A 22,270-nucleotide genomic window follows, 5' to 3' on the forward strand; every position below is an offset into this window, starting at 1 on the left:
GGACATGCTGCCAGCTAAGGTCAAACACTGCGATGCTCTGCCTTCTTGTTTCAGCCTTCATACTGTAAACAAGTATCCTTTCAAATGTACATTGAGTGCAAAGCTTTTTGCATTTTTGTGCTTTTTTTGTTGATTGTGCTATTTAAAACACCCCTCAAGCACAGTGCTCAAGTACTACCTAGTGTTTTTAGCATAAGAAGGTTGTGATGTGCCTTATGGAGAAAATACGTCTATTAAATAAGCTTCATTCAGGCATGAGCTATAGTGCCGTTGGCCCTGAATCCAATGTTAATGAATCAACAATACATACTAACAAGGTGTCTACACAGAAATTCACACAAAACAGTTAAGCAATGGTTCAGTATTGACTAAAATTCAGTTGCACTATTTATGGCAAGTTTATAGAACATAACTATTATGAATAAAGAGAACTGACTACATACCTAAATAAAGTTTGTTTGTTACAGATAAAATCTAAAAACAATATGTAGCAAAAGGTTAATGGTGGCTATCTCTGTAATTTGGGGTCTTTCTTCCTTTTTATTAGTTATTTACTTTTTGCTGTAATAAAAATGAAACTATTTTTTCTGCTTTCGTAAAAGTAAGAAAGGACTTCCCCAGTGGTCCAGTGGTTAAGAATCTGCCTGCCAATGCAGGAGACACAGGTTTGATCCCTGGTCCAGGGAGATTCCACATGCTGTGGAGCAGCTAAGCCCGCGCGTCTCAATCACTGAAGCCCATGCCCCTAGAGCCTGTGCACCACAACAAGAGAAGCCACCACGATGAGAAGCCAGCACTCCACAGCACCAGAGAGCCTGCGTGCAGCAACCAAGACCCAGTGCAGCCAAAGAATAGGAAAAAGCATTTTTTTAAAGTAAGAAAAATTGGACTTCCAGCACCGGCCAACGAGTAAGCCCATTCTGAGCCTCTAGCTCTCTCTCACTGATTCTAAGTAAAAATTGTAGGAAATGTGGCTCTAAGTATCTGGAGAGTATATGGGTGGGGTACCCTGAAAAGGGGTGAGTTTGGAACGCTACTCAATACTCAAAAAGAATCTAAAAAAGAATGCAGATATGTATACGCATGACTGAGTCACTTTGCTGTGACACCTGAAACTAATATAACATTGTAAATCAACTATAATCCAATAAAAATTAATTAAAAAAAAAAAAGAGGAGTGAGTCAGAAAAGTGGATTCCTTAATTCTGTGTATGAAATGGCACACACCCCAGAATCACCCCTGAGCTGTGCTGCCTGGGATGGACTTAATGGAGTATAAAGAAGTCTTTGAGAACTGAACTAACATTGGAGCTGCTGTTCACAGAAGATGAGAGAGAACTTGGAGCCTGAACTTAACCAAGTCAACTGCCTGCTAGAACAAAAAAAGGAACGTTCTTCAGGGGATTTTAACAGTCAGTCAGTCTCACATTATAATGTTCAAAACTGGACCCAGAAGAAAAACATGGAAAGCAAATCCAGAATATGGATCCAAAGAAAGACAACTCTAGGATGGGACATTCCTGGTGGTGCAGTGGTTAAGACTCCCCACCCCCAATGCAGGGGGCCTGGGTTTGATACCTGGTCAAGGAACTAAGATCTTGTGTACCACCCAGTCAAAAAAAATTAAAAAAAAAAAAAAGACAATTCTTCCTCTGAGACTAGTAGAAACAAGAATGACAAAAGAGTAAATGGTCAAGGGAGTTATTGAATTATGGCCTCTTTTTTAATGAAAATCAGAAAGTATAGGGGTGCAGAAAGAACTTTATGGAATATTTAAGGTTTGGAGTTATCAGTGTGGGCCATGTGTGAGGGAACTAACAAGTGGCAACTAGGAAAAACACTAAGCAGCACTGGGGATCCAGTAAAACCCTACGTATGAATGTGTATAAATCTACACCATTAAAGAGGTTTTTTTTTTTTACAATAAACCTGGATTATTCAGGAGTCTGAAAGGTGAAAGGACTGATCTAGGATTTTCAGGGCTGGTGTGACAGAAGGACAAGAAGAAGAGGTTCTGACTATTAAAGTGGCACCCTGAATCAAACAGTCAGGATTAGGTACCCCTCTTCCTGCTCAGTTAATGGCCTATCCATTCTCTACCACTAATTACGTTGCTTCATAATTATCGCTTATTTGCCAGTCTCTCTTCTTCAGACGGTCTGAAATTTGAGTGCTAAGTCTTATTCACAGCTATATCTTTAATATTTAAAACCTAAACAATGGCTAACATCAAACTGGTGCTCAATAAACGTTTGATTGACTGACCAATTCTTTCTAAACAAACTTAGCAAGAGGCAAGCAGGTACTAGGTACCAAGCTAAAGGCTGTCCACACTCCAATAAACAAAACAGGTGCACTCTCTCTCTTCATAAAGCTTACAGACTACTGGAAAACATGGAAGTAAGTAATTACCAACTGTCTTGTGTATAGAGAAGGAAACAGAATGCAGGGACAGAGGAAAAACACAAAAGGGGAGGAGGCCTAATCTTGATAAGGTGATCAGAGAAGTTGAAGCTGAAACCTAAAGGATGAGAAGGGACCAGCTTCGCAAAGAAAAAAAGAGAAGCCTCTCAAAAAGAGGAAAAAAATATGCAAAGGACCGGAAGTAGAAAGGGCTTGCAGAATACAGAAATGGCGATGCAGAATAAAACACAACAGCCTTCCCTTAGGCCAACCTTAGACCCGAACCAAAAATAACAAAGAAGCTGCAGCTTAGTCTGAAAAGCTCAGCCAAGTCCTTCTTTCTGCCTTTCTTCCTCCTTTTCTTTCTGCTCTCTAAAAGGACCAAGGGAAAATTTCTCTTTCTCTCTTTCATACATTCTAACAATGCTGGTTGCCTGAAGGCTCTGTTTCTAAAATAACAAAAAACCACGAGTTAAAAATTATGCAGACAGTGTAAAATTCTGATGGAAATAAACTAGACTTCAGCCATAGGGAAAGCTTAGTAGGCCAGAGTACCGTAACATTTTCTTGGAAAACATAACCCTAACAAGTTCCAGCCTAAATGTCTTAGTGATCCTGCCTTGTGCTCTACCAGGCTCCTGATGGGGATCTAGTCCTGGCTGTTGGGTGCAAGATCCTCCTGACCCCGACCCTTCAGGAACCACTTACTTCTTCGCTTCTCATAAAAGAAGAGACACTGAAAACACACCTTTTATAAGAGAATACACATGTAAAAAACACAATTTTCCCAATAGGCAACAAGTGTTTCTGACAAGACCCTAGCCTTCAGGGAGTAATCGTAGGTCAGGACAGGTTTCACACACCACGAAATAAACCAAGAACCTGCTTTTTGCTCAGCCTTACTGTTCCCAGCTCAGTAGGTACCTATGACCCTATCTAAATTCCACTGCTCACACTCAACAGTCTGCTCTACCTGTCTTCTGCCGGAAGCCTCTCTCTGCTGCTTGGGTGCAAGATGCTGATGGCCATCCAGAAGCAAATCTTCCTGCCATCTTTCAGCTGTTTCAGCAGATGGTTGCTGTATGGAGCATAAGCTCTGAAAGATACAAAGGGTTCACCAAATTGCATAAGTAGTGACATGATGCTTGTGAAAATACTTTAGGCTGCAGGGATAGCCCTGATGTAATCTAAACCCGTCAGAAGAATCTTCTGATGCATTAAAGCATGAAAGCAGACACTACACTTCTTGCCACTACTGTAGATCTTAACCGCATCTGCGAAGAAATCCTAAGTTTCTCTATTGGTAAAACAAGGATAATAATACCATCGATCTCCCAGGGTTATTTTGAGAGTTTAATGAGACAACGGATACAAAGTTCTAGAACCACTGTGGCTATGGTAAATGTTTAATGAATTTAAGCTGTTATTCATAATGACACTAATAACATTACTAATACTATTAATAAGAGATAACACTATCATCATTGCTTGCTAGCAGCGCAGCTCTGGCAAGCCCATATCAAACTCTCACTAATTGACTTTCTGCTGCTTACTCTTCACTACACTAAGCTCTACCTGCTCTCTGGCAGAGACTGGCTCCTGGATGTCACGAATGACACATTCACAGCGCTCCAGAAATAGCTCCTTTCTCCATTTCTCATCTGTCACATTATGCGAGGCCTGCCCGTAGTTCCTGTGCTAAAAGAAAAGAAACCTTGAACAACTGTCCAAGAAGTAGCATCAGGCCAGGGCCCTAGCAAAAGCTTCAGTGAAGAGGCCAGAACCAGTCTCAACAGGGCAGAACAGCCACAGAACAAGAGGACATTATACCTTTGCCCATTGTTACTGACCTTAACACTAAACCCCTGAAGCAGTTACGACTTTGCCCTGCCAATGTGGAATTCAAACCTAAGGAATCTACTATCACTTACTCCCCACTATATTCTGTTCTACTTACTCGCTTGGAAAAGCTAGGTCTTGAACACGGGGTGAGACATACCAACCACACTCCAGAAGCAATTCCTCTTCCAAGCTCCCATTTCTTGAAACATGAGGGTTGCTTAACACACTTGCTCTAATGGAACAACAAAATACAAAACTAATTGAGCAAAGATAATAGGTTAGTAGTGCACACTTCACTGACAACCCAAAATAATGATACTAGGGGAGGATAATTTAACAGGTGTGTGCATGTGTGTATTTAATATAAAATTTCCAAACATACATCAAAGTAGAAAAAAAAATAGTATAAGGAATCCAAAGATACCCATCACCCAGTGTCAGCAATTAGCAACATCATGTTTTTTCATATATCTTTTCTCCCACATTTTTCCTAGAGTATTTGAAAGCAAATCCTAGATTATTCTGGGTTTTTTTTTTCTTTTTTTGCATGGGGTAACTCTTTATTCAACAATACATTTAGAATAAGATAAGGCAACAAGAAAATATCTTTATAAAGTTGCCAACATTTTCTCAGGTAAAGCCAGGAAACAAGCTTAAGGACACCTACTCAATGTCCCCGATAATTCCATGTACAAACACTAGAAGTGGTGCAGTCTGGGAAGTTTTGAGTGGCAAACAGCTTGTTTTGTTCATTATCATAATTGGTCTGCAAACTGGATGTCTGGCTTTGGTGTACTGCTTCAGCTGCCCAAGAGTAGAATTCCTTCAATGTACAGAAGACTAAATGTCCAAACCCAAATTTACTGAAGGACTTGAGTTTACCAAGAACTATTTACTGACAATCAATCAATATTATGTAAGTAAAATCTATCTCTTATTTGGCCCAAATGACAGACATATGCTTTGTCACCTGGACTTTCTTTAGATCTGACACAGTTTGAAACAACTGATGACATCATACTCTTAGCCTAATGCCAGAAGCTTTAATTCTATGCAGCCTACACACAAGCTAGCTTGACAAGCTCTAGCCCAAATCTCAGTTCAGTCACTCAGTCATGTCCGACTCTTTGTGACCCCATGGACTGTAGCACACCAGGCCTCCCTGTCCATCACCAACTCCCTGAGTTTACTCAAACTCATGTCCATTGAGTCAGTGATGCCATCCAACCATCTCATCCTCTGTCGTCCCCTTCTCCTCCTGCCTTCAATCTTGCCTAGCATCAGGGTCTTTTCCAATGAGTCAGTTCTTTGCATCAGGTGGCCAAAGTATTGGAGTTCCAGCTTCAGCAGCAGTCCTTCCAATAAATATTCAGGACTGACTTCCTTTAGGATGGACTGGTTGGATCTCCTTGCAGTCCAATGGGCTCTCAAGAGTTTTCTCCAACACCACAGTTCAAAAGCATCAATTCTTCAGCACTCAGCTTTCTTTATAGCCCAACTCTCACATCCATACATGACTACTGGAAAAACCATAGCTTTGACTAGATGGAACTTTGTTGGTAAAGTAATATATCTGCTCTTTAATATGCTGTCTAGGTTGGTCATAACTTTTCTTCCAAGGAGCAAGCGTCTTTTAATTTCATGGCTACAGTCACCATCTGCAGTTACTTTTTTAGAAAGTAGACAGTGTTCCCACTGTCTTCTGCTCTACCTGCTCTCCAGGGGGTGGGGGGTGGTCTTACATTGTAGGTTTAATACACTGATGACACCCCAGCGTCAATTCATCTTTCTTCTCACATTAGAGATGACAGTTGCTTCAGAAATACATTTAAAAGAAACAACAAAAACAGAAAGCATATCATATAACCAGGGCAACATACTAACCTTAACACTCTGGGCTTCAGTGAGAACGCCAGGAAAATGGTACCACATGAGGGTATTCTGATACATTTTAGTTTGAACAAGGATGTTAAACTTTTAACCCAACTCTATAGATCTTAATTTTTAATCCCGAAACATTCACAGTACAGTCTGACAACCCCCTCAAAATTTAAGTAATTTAGAATCCGCTAATTCCCCTACATTGTTCATGTAAGAGCAGTATACCTGTGGGAACAATGCCTCACCAAAAGCTATAGCATAATCTTAATAAATTAAAATAGTCTGATTCCACAATAAGAATACAAGTGTGATTTATCAGCCTTCTGAATGACAGAACTGCTTTGACTGATACAGTCCACTAAACAAGGGTCTGATTCTATATTTCACATTACCAGTTGTTGGAAATGTGTAAAATCCAGTTGCTTTATTTTCCATCTATCTCTTTTTTTTTCTGCAGGGTGGGGAGGAGGGGCACACCTCAGAGCATGTGCGATCTTAGCTCCCCAATCAAGGACTGAACTGCACCCCCTGCAGAGGAAGTGCAGAGTCTTAACCACTGGAATAGTGTTGTCACTCAGTCGTGTCTGACTCTGTGACCTCATGGACTGTAGCCTGCCACGCTCCTCTGTCCAAGGGTTTCTCCAGGCAAGAATACTGGAGTGGGTTGCTACTTCCTCTGCCAGGGTATATTCCCAACCCAGGCACAGAACCCAGATCTCTCGCATTGCAGGCCGACTCTTTACGGTCTGAGCCACAATGGAAGCCCACTGGGCCGCCAGCGAAGTCCCCCATCTATATCTTTTTGATTGAGCTCTACCTGATCTCTGATGGAGGCCTGGTCCTGAAGTTTAGGAGGCAGATACTGATAACTTGCCAGAGAAAAGTCTTTTCTCTTCTCACTCATCATATCACAATATGTCTCCTTGAAGCATACCTTCTAAAAGACAAAAAAAGCATAAATTGTCAATTGTTCAATGGGAGTAACATGATAGAAATAATAGTCCAGGCTTTACTAGGAGCCTTACAGTAATTTTTTCAACTCCAGATAATGTGAAACAATATGGAATAAAACACAAACCGCACTTCTTGAAATCTATCTGAGAACAATCTTGGAAAGCTCCAAACTAAGCCCAAACAACACATTTCCTCATGTTCTCTCCTTTTTCTGCTCTACCTTGCCACCGATGAAGGCCTCATCTTCATGCCTGTGTAAAAGATCCTGACAGATATCCACAGGAAACACCTCTCCCCGACTCCTACCTATCAACATTGATACTGCTGGCTTCAAATCTGCTTTCCAAAAAAGAACAAATATAAAATAGCAATTGTTCAGTTAAGAAACACAAGGTAATCAATAATACTTTAGGTTGCAGTGAGAATTCAGAAGTTAACTGAGGCCATCATCTTACAGAATAAGTTAATACACTATACTCTGTGCCACATAAGCCTAGCCACAGCCCTAAGTAATTTACTTCCTGTTGATCCCTTTCTTTTCCTCTTAGTCTAATCAATCTTTGCTGGAGGGCTGGCCTTGGGACCTGGGTTAAAAATACTGTTGGACACTTGTGGTCTACTCTTTTTTCCCATCTTTCAGCTCTCAAAACAGATGATAGCTCTGAGAAATACTTTACCTAATGAAGAAAGTTTTTTTAAAAAGTAAATTGTCCAAACAGGGGTAATATGTTGCTGCTAAGAATTTTAACACTTAATAAGAATGCTGGACATGTGAGAAATCAATCAGGCAAGTTATTTTTTCCCCAACTACGACTCTCTAAATCTGCTGCAATAGTTCTTGCAAATCCCACTACAAGCCTTAACATGCTTCTTTCTTTTTGTTGTATCTTCTTTCCACTTTATTTTACCTGATTGCTGGGTAGAAAATCCTGGTCCTGACATTTGTGTTGAATATTCTGGTCTTTGGGGAGAACACACTGGTCTCTGGGTAAAACACCCTGGTCTTTGGGTAGAAAATCTTGGTCTTTGGGTAGAAAATCCTGGTCCTGACATTTGGGTAGAACATTCTGGTCTTTGGGGAGAATGTGCTGATCTGTGGGTAGAAAAGTCTGATTTCGGAGTGGAAAATCTTGTACTTCCAAGGCAATATCCCCATCTTCTAATCCAATAGTCTGGTCTTTCAGCGTAACACTCTTAGCTTTTGTCTTAACGGCCTGGGCTTTGGGCTCAACAGTGTGGCCTTCCAGATCGATATGCCGGGTACTGAGCCTCGGCTCACAGCGCTGGGCTTCCCACTCAGCATCGAGGACACTTGTCAAATCCCCCTGGGCTTCTGGAAGATAATCCTGGGCTTCCGGCAAGACGTCCTGATGTAACTGCTTTACTTCTTCCTCTTCCATCACATCAAATAGTGGGGTTTTGAACTGTACTTTCTAAAAGTGAACAGAAACATTGAATATAGAATGCCAAGTAGCAGTAACACTCAGGTTTTCTGTGAGATTCCTAAAATAATCTTAAAAGGATATGGTAGTCAAACAAACTACTAAGATAAAATGCAAAATTACAGTCTTTGCTCAACTCAACAGAACCTGAATCTACAAGACCAAACCAGGCACAAGAATACCAACAGCCCAAGTCCAAATCATAATTACTTTCATTTCTACTATACCATCTCCCTTCCCTCTGCTTTACCTGAACTCTGCTGAAAGGTATATCTTTGTCTTCAGAAAAGAGATCCTCCTGGTCCCCCCAAGACAAATGCTTTTTCCCTTTCTTATCTATCATAACAGATGAAGATTCCTCAGGTTCCTAAAGAACATACAAACAAAAATGGAAAAACAAACAAACAAACAAATGTATCTATTACAGGTAGAAACAAGAATGCATGTAAAAGAATCAAGTTAGAATTCTTCCTCACACTATATATAAAAAATAACTCCAAATGGATTATAATAGCTAAAATTATAAAATTCTTAAAAGAACACATAGAATTAAGCAATGGTTTAATAGATACTACACCACAGCACAAGCAGCAAAAGAAAAAGATAAATTAGACTACACCAAAACTAAAAATTTTGTGCTAAAAAATGACAGCATTAAGAAAGTGAAATGAATATTTACATTGATGACAATGTTGATGGAATTTCATTGTTACATTGATGGAATGTCAATCTTGTAAATATGGTTTTGGAAACAGAAATTTTTTATTGTTTTAAAAATATTTGTATTTTGGTAATTTTTTTTTGATGAATTGGTGGAGAGTCGTTTGAGGGCCTTTAAACTGCTTACAAAAAGGTGGGATTTTTGTATAGTGGATAAAATGAGTAATTGAAAATGTGTCCATAGAAATCAAAGGTAAGTGGGGTCTTTGTGAGTTGAGGAGTAGTTTTAATGTAGAAAGATATATTTACAATGAGTCTAAAATTTCAAAAGAATTGGAGGAAAAAATCTACTATGAGAATAAAGCAGTGACATGGTTAATTGGAACTTTTGTTCTCACACCAATGAAGGAAGGTACCCCAATAAAGAGGCTTCTCGCACATATACACACACAAAAAATGAAATAACCACCCAGAGAATGGGAGAAAATAGTTGCAAATCATGCAACTTTAGGGATTTGCATTCAGAATATATAAAGAATTCTTGTTACTGTTTATTCGCTAAGTAGAGTCCGGCTCTTTTTGCAACCCTCTGGACTGTAGCCCGCTAGGCTTCTCTGTCCATGGGATTTCCCAGGCAAGAAGACTAGAGTGGGTTGCCATTTCCTTCTCCAGGGGATACTCCCAACTCAGAGATCAAAGCTGTCTCCTGCATTGCAGGTGGATCCCTTATGGCTGAGCCACAGGGAAGCCCAAAGAATTCTTACAACTTGATAATAAAAAGACAACACAACTTAAAAATGGCACTACATTTGAACACAGATTTTTCTTCACGAGAGATAAACAAATGGGCAATAAGCACATGAAAAGATACTCACGACCACTAGTCATCAGGAAAATACAAACTGCAAGTATGGTGCGATACCACTCCAAACCTACTCAGGAGGCTATGAAAAGATGGGCAACAACAAGGACTGAAGAGGATGTGGACACACTGGAAGCCTCATATGTTGCTAATGGAAAACAGCTTGACAGTTCCTCAAAATATTAGGCACAGAGTCACCATGTGACCCAGAAACTCCATAACTAGAGAAATGAATGTTCACACAAATACATGTAACTGCTTATAGCACAATTATGCATAAAAGCTAAGTGGAAACAATCCAAATGTCTATTAACTGATGAATGGATATACCAAGTATAATATACTGATGTACTGATACATGCTACAAGGTGGATGAACTCTGAATACATTAAGCAAAGTAAAAGAAGTCAGTCGCAAAAGCCCCATTTTATATTATTCCATTTATATGACACACACATTTACATGAAATGCCCAGAGTAAGCAAATCTACAGAGACAGAAAGTAGTTTAGTGGTTGTTTAGTACTGCGGACAGAAACAGGAAGGGACTAGGGAGTGACAGTTAGTGGGTACAGTGTTTCTTTTAAGGACAATGAGAATCTTCTGAATTAGACTGTGGTGATGGTTGCACCATCCCCCTCCAGTACTCTTGCCGGTAAAATCCCACGGACAGAGAAGCCTGTCAGGTTACACTCCATGGGATCGCAAAGAGTCAGACATGACTGAGCAACTTCACATGATGGTTGCACAATCCTGTGAATATACCAAAAACCTCTGAAGGGTACACTTTAAAGTGGGTGAATTGTGTGGTATGTGAATTATAGCTCAATAAAAAAAATTAATAGATATTAATTAAAAAATTAAATAGAAAAAAAATTATTGGATATTATAATCCCAATACTTAAGTCCATCCTTAATTATGTATGGTTAGTTCTAACAGGGTGTCTTTTTACCCCTCTACTCTTTATATTTACCTACCTGATCATCCATAAATTTCTGGTAATCTGCAGGAGTTAAAAGACCTTGATGGATCTCCAAGGGCAGTTCTCCTCTTATGCCTATATTTATCCTGGTAAATGATGGCTTCCTACAAAGTGCTTTCTGCAAAAAAGAAAAATTAATACAAATACAAACCATTATGAGCAATACGCTCATAACACTAAGTTGAGTTTTTGTGAAATATCTGATACAATCTTAGCAGGTAACAGTAATCTAATACAGAACAGAGAGTTCTATTTCACGTATACAAACAAATCATTTACATAACAAACGTTAGGAGTGAAATAAGATGGTAGAAGAATATTTTAACTTACTTTACAATTTGCCCCTATCCTAGCCAGTAACAACTTCAGAAGGCTTATAATTTTGTCTTGGTGATCTAACAGTGGGCAAACAAAACTATTTTCTACGTGTATCTCTAAATCCAGTACAACATTAACAACCAGACAGATTCTAATATCAGTAAAAATAAGTCTAACAAGCAAATGAAACCAGAGCTCAACTGGGTTATAGGTGGTTCTCCTTTCTGACTGGCAGATTCCTCCTGCTCACAATTGAGTGGGTAGAAAACTGTTCAGATTTAAAACAAAGACTACATACTCGATAAGAAATATTTCACTGTCAATTATATGGCATAGATTTGTTTGTGATACTTTACCTGAAATAGCACATGCATTCTTTGAAAGCAAGCAGCTAGCCCAGAGTCATCATCATTATCATAATGAACTACACTTAAATGGCACCTTTGACGTATAAAATTGGTTTATACAAGGATTTTATGTCAGACTTAACCTCCTCCCTTCTACTGGATAATTATTTCAGTCAGACCTAGGAACAGTACTCTTCCTGGAAAAACACCAATTGAAAGGTTTGAATATGTTCTGCACAATATAAAGTTATCAGTCTCTAGGATCTGGTCATCCTTCTTTTTCTGGTTTAAATATACTGGGTCCAACCATCTCCTTTTAGCAGTACCAGGAAGTCAGTCTTATGGACCCAAACTTCAGTACTGCCAAATCTGTGGAAGAGGTATGAAAATTGTCAAGAAATCAAGTCAAGAATTTAGTTACAAAAGAAACTCTGTCTTGAGTCACAACAATGCAATCCTAGAGGTAACCACACTTAATGCATCTAAGATGGAATGCAATATTAAGCACACCCATGCCTACTTGCTTTTTATATTTAAATATGTGTCAGTCACTTAGCCATGTCCAACTGTTTGTGACACATGGACTGTGGCCCACCAGACTCCTCTGTCCATGGGATTCTCCAGGTGAGAATACTGGAGTGGGTTGCCACTTCCATCTTGAAGGGATCTTCCTGACCCAGGGATCAAACCCGGTCTCTTGCATTACAGGCAGATTCTTTACCATCTGAGCTACAGGGAAGTATAGAGGAAGTATTCTACTAACTACAAACATAGAGGCGTGTCTTTGATGGTTGCTGGTTGCACTGAGATACTTAAGGAAAAAATACAAAAATAAAATATAAACATACATGTAATCTAGGAAAATGTAAACAAAAAAAAAATACCAATTAGGTAGAAAAACTGAGAGAGAACTAAACAAGAGACAGCTGATAAAGGTACCAAAAAAAGTAAAAAAGACATTAATGATCCATTTTATCGATGCTACCTATCAAAACTTGAAACTATTGCCAAAATTAAGAAAACATAGGGAAATATATGGGTTTAGGATCCAAATTTGTGAACATGGAATAGGGAGACACCAAAACAATTTAATTTTATAAGCACAGCTTTAAATATTCTTTTAAACCTAACTTAATATTTAGGTTCCAATTCGATCTAACTTTATTCTATAGCTTTTCTCACTGCAATCACAGTCTTTATTTTCACTGTGGTAAAATATATACCAGGAAAAATATATACCAGGGACATCCAGAAAGTTATTCTATATTTTGAAACAAAAGGATTTCTTTCTGGACTTCCCTGGTGGTCTAGTGATTAAGATTCCATGCTTCTACTGCAGAAGGCACAGGTTCAATTCCTGGTCAGGGAAGTTCCTCATGCTGTTTGGTATGGCGAAAAAAAAAAAAAAAATCCAAAAAACTAAGAGAATTTCTTTCTTTTTAAAAAATGTCACTGACCTCTTCCTTCCTGATTAAAATTTAAAATATATAATTATGGAAAATTTCTATGATTTAAAAAAAAAAAAGAAAAAAAATCACTTGTAATAACACTACCCAGAAATAATCAGCATGAACCTCTTGGTCCATTTCTTTTCAGGCCTTTGTCTATGCATAGAGCATTCTCTCCCCATCTCGATATTTTGCTTTACACTTATCATTGGAAATAATATTCTGCATTTGTGTGCTTGTTTAAGAATATGCTTTCCTACTAGCACAGGAGCTCCTTGAGGGATCTTTTCACCAGTGTTAAGTTCTGCTTCTAGAACAATGCCTGGCAACTACAGGTAGTCCATAAATATCTATTGAATGAATGTTTTAAATTGAGCTTATACTGTATCTAATTTTATATCCTACTTTTTCCACTTACGTTCATATCACAAACACTTTCCCTAGGCTTCAAATATCCTTTGAAAGCATGATATTTTTGATAACAGCTATATATGGATATATCATGTTTGTAGACTACTCCCTACTATTGGAAAATTAAGGTCATTTCCAATTATTTTTTAGTTCTAAACAATGCTGAGATATAAATTAATCTTTATCCTATTTTTTACCTGTATTTTTAGAACTTAAATTACCTCCTGGGTGGGAAAGCTTTTCTTTATATCATCTGGAAACTCTGGTGCATCTTTCTGATTCACAGTTTTAAATGATGCCAGCTGATGACGTGCTTCTTTCATGCTTTGACTAAGCTGCCAAGGAAAAGGGGAAAAAAGAAAACAAAAACAGGCTAAAGTCTTAATATCAAATTCGCTAAGTGTTCCAACAGGAAAACAGGCCCCTATTATTAAAAAATGCCAGACCTGAGACCAGAGGATTACCTGCAAAGAAGACTTTCTGATGCGCTGATAAGCTTTTACAACACTTTTTATTATTCTAAGAGACTGCATTTCATAACTTGATTTAAGTGCTGTTACTCAAATCATTTTTTAATAATGTATGCTTTATATTAAGTAAGTACACAAAAATATTAGAACCTAAAGATCTGAATTTGGAAATGATTCAGCAGATATATTCTTTACCTTCTACCTATCTTCTTAATAAAGAGTTATTTCTTCAACTTGTCCTTGCATGCCTGATCACTTTTATCACTCCTAGTCCCCTAAAATTGTTTTTTCTTATTTATATGGGTTACTTCTTCACCTGTAACATTTGAAGACTGTACTTACTTGTCTTTTCTCAAATGTCACTTCTTCCAGGAAGCCTTCCTACATTAATTTAGAATACAAATTCAAACATCTCAACAGAACCAATTTGTTTCAAGTACTCTAGACAACAATTAGTAATAAATATTAATATTAAATATGTTAATTTTGTTTATTCCCTTATTTCTACCTAGCAATTTCAGTAAGCACCTACTTTGATTTCTTTTTCAGGGAAGCACTGCCTATTTCACACTTCCCATATCTGCACAGAATGTTCCTTTAAGGAAAATCCAGGTAAGCATATTCCTATACCATTCAGTGAAATTATGGCAAAGCCAGGACCAATTTCAACCCATCCAGTGAAAGTTTAACGACATCATTTCTCCCTTACAGAGAAATAATGATTATGGTTTACAGATATAAATAACAAATATTTTATGATATTTACTAATAGTGACTAGAGATGAAAATTCTGTTACCAGTCCAGTTTCCTTACAGCATATTACCTCTGTTTTGACCTTGCTTCTAAGAAGGTCTATACCTCTAGCCAGAGAAACCAGCTTGAAACATTATACTTTATTCTATTAAAAGGAGGACTTTTAATTTAGTTAGAGTAGCTAAATTTAGTTAGTAGAGTAGCTAAATGGGTCAAGATAGAGTTAATCACAATGCAAAAAGATACAGTATATTTGCAGCTGAAGTTTCGAAAAAATACAGAGCCACGAACACGCCTGCTTTAACTCACTGTCAGGTATGACAGACATAACTGCCCTGTATAATGGGACCAAGGATGCAAAATACTTGGTGTGACAGATTTAAATAAGAGTTACTTATGTATTCTTCATTTTCCATCAAGTCACACCTCTATTAGAATCACAGATTGATTTTAGTCCTTTAAGCAGGATATTTCAACTGGTCCAGCAATTGGACTATACCTAACATTCAGTTTCTCTGTCATTAAATCAACTCAAAAGCCCTTTCAATGACCTGCTATGAGGATGTAGTATGCTGAATAACAGTCACCCAAAGATATCAAGAGGCTTTCAGGTGGCGTCAATTGTAAAGAACCCATCTGCTAATGCAGGATGTACAAGAGATGTGGGTTTGATTCCTGGATCAGGAAGACCCCCTGGAGAAGAATGTGGCAACCCACCCAGTAATTTTGTCTGGAGAATCCCACGGACAGAGGAGCCCGGCAGGCTATAGTCCATGGTGTCCCAAAGAGTTGGACACAACTGAAGCGACTTAGCACGCACACAAAGGTATCAGGTCTTAATTCCTTAGACTTGTAATTGTTACTTTATAAAGAGAAAGGGCCTTTGCACATGTGATTAAGTTAAGGATCTTGAGATGATCTTGGATTATCTAGACTAGCACTAAAAGCCATCACAAGTGGTTTTTATAAAATATATTAGATATGAGGAAAACCAGACATACAGAAAAGGTGATGTGAAGATGGAGCCAGAGATTGGTTTGATGTGGTCACAAGCAAAGGAATGCCAGCAGACACCAAAAGCTTGAAGAGTCAAAGAACAAATATTCCCTAGAATCTGTGGAAGGAGCATATCCCTGCAGACACCTTGATTTTGGCTCAGTGAAACTGATTTTGGACTTCTGGTCTCCACAACTGTGAGAGAAAAACTTTTTGTCATTCTAAGCCACTAAGTTTGTGGGCTTACAAATCCCCCTATTTGTTAAATGTTCATTTTAACAATTTGTTAAATGTTCATTTAACAAATTATGTAAAATGAACAGGCATACAAAGAGGCTAAAGGAGTTTTAAGTATGCCAAAGTTGTGGAGCTGTGATGATGAGAATACCAGTTTGCAGTAGAAAAGTAAGTAAAGAAGAGAGAACACGTGTAGAGACAGGCTGACCAACTGTCGCAGTTCGACTGGAACTGTCCCAAAGGAGTTACTGCTTTGGACACTGTCTCACTGTCTAGTTCTTGGTGACATCTAGTGGATAGAAAGTGCAACAGAAACAGTAAGATTTAAAAAAAAAGTTGAGCTACTATTGTCACGGATTGCATAAGCAAAAGTTTATAGGCTTAGAGTAGTTTAAGTCACTGAATATTCCTCAGGAGCTCATCTTCTTTTAAGAAAAAAACAGGGTCGGGACTTCCCTGGCGGTCTAATGGTTAGGACTCCTTGCTTCTACAGCAAGCAGCATGGATTTCCCCTGGTCAGGGAACAGGAAGATCCCACAAGCCCCAAGGCCCAGCCCAAAAAGAAAAAAAAAAAACAGGGTATAAAAACTTTTATATTCTAGACTTTTTACTGTTCCTATCTTAAAATTCTTTTGAATTTACCAATTCAACTCAGTTTACCAGTTCAAAATATACAGCTCAATTTCACCTCCTCTAAGAATTCTTCCCCAACTATTTCTTTAGAATTAAAACATTTTTGAACTTCCACTGCACAAATTTATCACCAAATGCAGCAAATATTTCCATATTTTAACCAACAGATTAGGAGTCTGTTAGCTTTGTACCTCTACTTGGAAATGTAAACCCATGAAAGGTCCTATTTCACATATCATTAGTAACCGTACAATGCTTAACAAATGCTGTATATTCAAATATCTGTGGACTGATGTGTCCTATTTAAGTATTATACAGATGAAGTACAATCCTCACTACAATGGGATTTATAGCTACAAGCACCATGAAAGCAAGGGCTGTGTCTGTCTCGGTCAATGTTTTATCCTTTGTACTTTATGCAGTGCCTGGCTCAATAAATACTGGCTCGGTAAATTGTTCATAATAGTTAAAAGAAAATAAAAAATGATCACTACAAGCCAAACAATAACAAGAAAAAGTCATAGTCTGGCAAAGAGAAAAAAATCTTTTTAAAAAGTATCTCAACACAACATGTACTTATAATAAAGCTTTCTCTATTTATCCTAACAGCACAAAAAGATTTGCTCCATATTTATGACCAAGCATGTTAGCATCACACAACTTTTATTTTCACATAATCGTAATTTTCCACATTTTTTTCCTCCTCTTACTAACCCTTTGGATTACACTTTAAAAGGATAAGACAGGAGAAGGAAATGCCAACCCACTCCAGCATTCTTGCCTGGAAAAGTCCATGGACAGAGGAGTCTGGCGGGCTGAGGTCTATGGGGTTACATGACTGAGCACACATGCATAAGGAGGGTGGAGGGAGATGGGTTGGTAGCAATAAACTGGTAGAACTAAATAAAATAAAATAAAATGATAAGATGAAGGATTATTCCCACAACCAAGTTGAAGAACATGATCAACTGAACAAAAGCCAAGGTACACTAAGTAGGGTGGGGGTGCTGATTAGATGGCGTCAAGTGACTTGAGTGGATGGAGCTATTCATGGTGGTTAATTTTTAAATATTAGGTATACAAAGTGAATCACTGAAAAGTTATATTAAAAACTTGTGAGTACGTCAATTTAGAGTTTACTTATTATTACTTGACTTACAGACCAATTTATTGTGATAATCAGATTGAGGGACAGAAAAAAGAAACAAAAACAATCATTGAAAGTCCCATATATGTACTGAACCTTTGTGCAATAGAGGTTAGGAGTCATTTTTGTCCGTATGCTACAAATTGAGAGTCACTTACCCACAACAACTTAAGTATAATTGGAAAATCTACATTCTTTGACTTAAAGTTCTTTCTCATAAGTTTTGAACTCTAATACTTTGGTATCATAAGTGTCCAATCAATAAATAAAAATTTTTGTTGCTGTTGTTCAGTCACTAAGTCATGTCCAACTCTTTGCAACCTCATGGACTACAGCACGCAGGCTTCCCTGTCCTTCACAATCTCCTGGAGTTTGCTCAGACTCATGTCCATTGACTCGGTGATGCTATCCAACCATCTCATCCTCTATCTCCCCCTTCTCTTCTGCCCTCAACCTTTCCCAGCCATCAGGGTCTTTTCCAATGAGTTGGCTCTTCACATCAAGTGGCCAAAGTAGTGGAGCTTCAGCTTCAGCATCAGTCCTTCCACTGAATATTCAGGGTTGATTTCCTTTAGGATTGTCTGATTTGATCCCCTTGCTGTCTGAGGGACTCTCATATAATTTTAAATATAAATTTAAAATGTATATTAAAAATAAACATCATCCCATTAATCTTCACTTTACCAAGGTAAAAAAAGGGGGGGAGGTGATAAAAGTTGGGGAAGGTGATAAAAGTTGAAGTTGATGTGACACTTCCTAATCTCTACATCATAGGCCAGGTATGTCATATATCTAAAAAAAAGAAAAAAACCAGAGACATAAATAAAATGAATATGTACTTACAGCCTGGGCTTGTTGTTGGAACAGTTCATACTGATTCTCTCTGTCTTCTATTCCACCCTCAAGCATCTGGGGAGGAGGCAATCTGGCACTTCCAATAGCAGCATTCAAATTGCTTGGAAAAACGCTTGTTCTTTTAGGAGTTAAGTGTGCAAGATCTGAAGAGTGCATGGCTATAGAGCCTTCTTTCTCTGCCTACACGAAGGAAGAATGAGTGAGATTCCTCTAGTGAGACTGATTCCCCCCAGCCCAGTATAACCAACTGATATCTACAAGCAGTCCAAAAGTCTTAAAACCGGGGTTGGGGAGAGGGATGGGAAATTTTAGTTGACAAAGAAACTAACATTTACCAGGCACCTACTAGGTGCTAATAATCTATATTATCTAATTCTCAAAACAACACTGTGAGACAAGAACTATGTCCCCACTTCACAGATAAAGAAACCACAGCTGAGAGAATTTAAGCACTTCGCCCAAGGCCACATAGCTAATAGGGAGCAAAGCCAGAATTTAAACCCCAACCCAAACTCTGACATTATTTATAACTATCTGGTGAAAGCAAGAGGTCATCAGAACAACACAGGAAAACAGAAACAAGTTTCTCTGCCTACAAATCTACTGCCCTCACTAGTTAATGAAACAAAGCCTGGAATCAAGAAAGGTGATTCTGTTGTTTCCTAATTGCATTTCCCAAAACAAACACATGTTCCGTCCAATCTTTACTCAGGCTCACTTTTGAACTTACAGCTTCATAAGACCTCTGAAGTTGTTGCTTTTTTCTCAGCCGAACTTGCTGATTTACTCGGCTTTTGACTTGTCTCTGAAAACGCTTCAGAGCTTCTTGTTTCTTTCTTAGCTGCTCCTTCAGTTCTTCTTCAATTATATATGCTGAAGTCTTTAAAGATGAAAGATAGAAAATAAATTTAATGTCCCACTAGTTTTGCCTACTGTAAACACAAAGTGGTCAAGATACAATCCCGAAAAAATAATTCAGTTCTATAATCCAAAATTCCCTGTACAGTGAAGAAGTCACAGTAGTTCAGAGCTGATAATCTAAACATAGCTGTGCTGTGCTTAGTCGCTATGTCATGTCCAACTCTTTGTGACCCCATGGACTATAGCCCACCAGGGTTCTTTATCCATGGGGATTCTCCAGGCAAGAGCACTGGAGTGGGTTGCCATGCCCTCCTCCAGGGGATCTTCCCAACCCAGGGATTGAACCCAGGTCTCCTGCATTGCCGGCAGATTCTTTACCATCTGACCCACCAGGGAAGCTCAAGTGAGTACCAAGAACTGAAACCAAATCACAAACTAAAACTTAGAACCTGTGAGCACAAAAATCAAATCTTAATTTTTCATGTACTGAGAACTAAAAGTATCTTCATTAATTCTTAATGAACCAATTCAAACCTATCTTGTGCTTCAGTTTCTAAAGTGAGTAAAATAGTCCACATATACCAGATTGCTCGACTTCCCTGGTGGCTCAGATGGTAAAGAATCTGCCTGCAAGGCAGGAGACCTGGGTTCGATCCCTGGATCGGGAAGATTCCCTGAAGAAGGGAGTGGCTACCCACTCCAACATTCTTGCCTGGAGAATTCCATGGACAGAGGAACCTGGTGAGCTAGTAGTCCATGGGGTTGCAAAGAGTCTGGCATGACTGAGAAACTAACATTAACATATCAGATGGCTCACCACTCACCCACCATGTGCTATTATAAAATGAGAATTCTGCTGCATTTTTAACCAAGCATGCCCTTCCTGTCATCTCCACCTAGAAAAGGCTTACTCAGTCTCCATGAATATCCAATACCCCTCTGTTACCTTTCATTCTTGGAAAAGGAAATGGCAACCCACTCCATTATTCTTGCCTGGAAAACCCCATGAACAGAGGAGCCTGGCAGGCTACAGTCCACGGGGTCCCAAGAGTCGGACACAACTTAGTGACTACACCACCACCACCACGCACCACCTCTCATTCTTACTAACATTGAGTACAATAATTCTTAACTCCCTATTAGATTATGACTCCTTTGAGGGCAGGAAATGTGTTTCATTCTCCTTTGCTTCCCCTACTATAAGGGAGCCTAGAATACAAAAGTACTCAATATTTATATAAAGCTTAATTCCAAAACAATCTGGAACGTTTTATTACATTTGAGTCCTTGATCATTGTTCACTTCCTCTAAGTGTTCTGAATGGCAAAGAATGAAAATAATAGTAGTCACCATGATTAAAGATCTATTAGCATAAGCACTTTAACTTCTATCACTGAATCCTCAAAATTAGCTCTAATACTAGGTATTCTTATCTCTTACATGAAAGATGAGGAAATGGGCTCAGAAACATTCATCTTTAGTAGCAGCCAAAGATCCTACAGCTGGCAAGTAGCAACGCTAGAACATTCTCTGACTCCAACACTTACGCCCTATACTGTATTGCTTTTCTCTGGACTATGTTTCTCTTCCATAAGGAATCGCCAAATTAAATAAACCCATCATATACCTCCTGTCTATCCGTTCTTCTAACACCGTGATACCAAATTCTAATTCTGAGGGGTGCCTCAAATTATTTCACAGTCTTTAAATTCTCAAAATCAAGTGAATTTAAATTCCAATTAAAATTATGAGTTCCAAGAAATCTGTCCCATAAACTATTCTAGAACATATGTACCAGAGAGTAGAATGTACAAGTATCAATGATTAGGTAACACAATTCCAAAGGAGAGATATATACATCAAGTCTGGACAAGTGACTCGTTAACTCAAGCCCAGACAAACTGAAGCCACCTGCGCCTCTTTCCTTAACTCCCATTGTCTGCCTGCCCTCTTTTGCCCTCACCTTGAGATTACCAAACATTTTCCTGAAGTGCATGACTGGTTCCAAGTTGTGGCTCTCAAGTGTAAACCAAAGATAAGACTGTACCACATTTAGAAACAACTAAACATCTTTGTATAATTTAATTAACAACTACGTATTTGTTCAATAACCCTACAGCAAAAACGTAACTATTTATGACGGAATACAAACAGCATCCTCAGACTGCTTATGCGAGCACAAGGAATTAGGGAAGGCTAATAAAAAGAAAGATGGGAGAAGAAACCCCACCACATTGGCATCAAACTGACACTCACAGCTGCCGGGACTTCTGAACTATCTGGCGGGGCAGGCTCCACCCAGGCCCCAACGGGTGCTATGGCCTGGTTCCTCTCAGCCAGCACTGCCAACACGTCCTTGCTCTTCAAGGGGTTTAAAGCCAGGGGCAACTTTGTGGTATTTCGAGGCTTCTTGAGGGGGGCCATACTTCTTGGCATCTATGACTCCTGGTTAGGAGAGAGGAAAAGCTCAAAATCTTCAAACGACCGCCTTAAAAAACTCAATTCCCTAACACCTGTGCCACAGAATCCTGACAAAGACTTCCTTCTGGCGAAGGAAGAAAGGAAGAGGGACGATACAAATAAAGTGTTGTAAAGGAAGGAAATGTTTCAGGATCGCCCTCGAAAAGCAACACGGAGGAGCGCGGGGAAGAAATAAGAATCTGACTGAGAGAAGGAAACTGTGCCATTGGGGGCACAGCGACAAGAGAAAGGGAGGAAAGAGCGTAGCAGCGGGAGGGCGACGGGACTGGGAGGGTGCGGGGTGGGAA

General features: G+C 38.8%; 1 protein-coding gene across 5 annotated transcripts in view; it reads right to left on the bottom strand.

The window, feature by feature from the left end:
• CCDC15 (coiled-coil domain containing 15) overlaps window positions 1–22,270 on the bottom strand; it is a 47,295-nt gene that overhangs the window by 24,750 nt on the left and 275 nt on the right. For 3 of the 5 annotated variants that reach the window (XM_043873954.1, XM_043873938.1, XM_043873972.1), the window contains exons 2-12: window positions 21,759–21,947; window positions 19,372–19,521; window positions 18,630–18,821; window positions 13,771–13,884; window positions 11,021–11,143; window positions 8,773–8,889; window positions 7,989–8,513; window positions 6,944–7,063; window positions 4,403–4,477; window positions 3,979–4,101; window positions 3,377–3,499 (exon numbers count right to left, since the gene is read on the bottom strand). In XM_043873954.1, coding sequence (XP_043729889.1) covers window positions 3,377–3,499; window positions 3,979–4,101; window positions 4,403–4,477; window positions 6,944–7,063; window positions 7,989–8,513; window positions 8,773–8,889; window positions 11,021–11,143; window positions 13,771–13,884; window positions 18,630–18,821; window positions 19,372–19,521; window positions 21,759–21,938 — 1,842 coding nt within the window. In that variant the 5' untranslated portion in view covers window positions 21,939–21,947. Of the gene's footprint in view, window positions 1–3,376; window positions 3,500–3,978; window positions 4,102–4,402; window positions 4,478–6,943; window positions 7,064–7,988; window positions 8,514–8,772; window positions 8,890–11,020; window positions 11,144–13,770; window positions 13,885–18,629; window positions 18,822–19,371; window positions 19,522–21,758; window positions 22,265–22,270 lie in introns of those variants that run through there. The other 2 variants (XM_043873946.1, XM_043873963.1) reach the window with 2 other exon arrangements.

This window comes from Cervus elaphus, chromosome 2 (assembly GCF_910594005.1).
Source record: "Cervus elaphus chromosome 2, mCerEla1.1, whole genome shotgun sequence".
Taxonomy (NCBI): domain Eukaryota; kingdom Metazoa; phylum Chordata; class Mammalia; order Artiodactyla; family Cervidae; genus Cervus; species Cervus elaphus.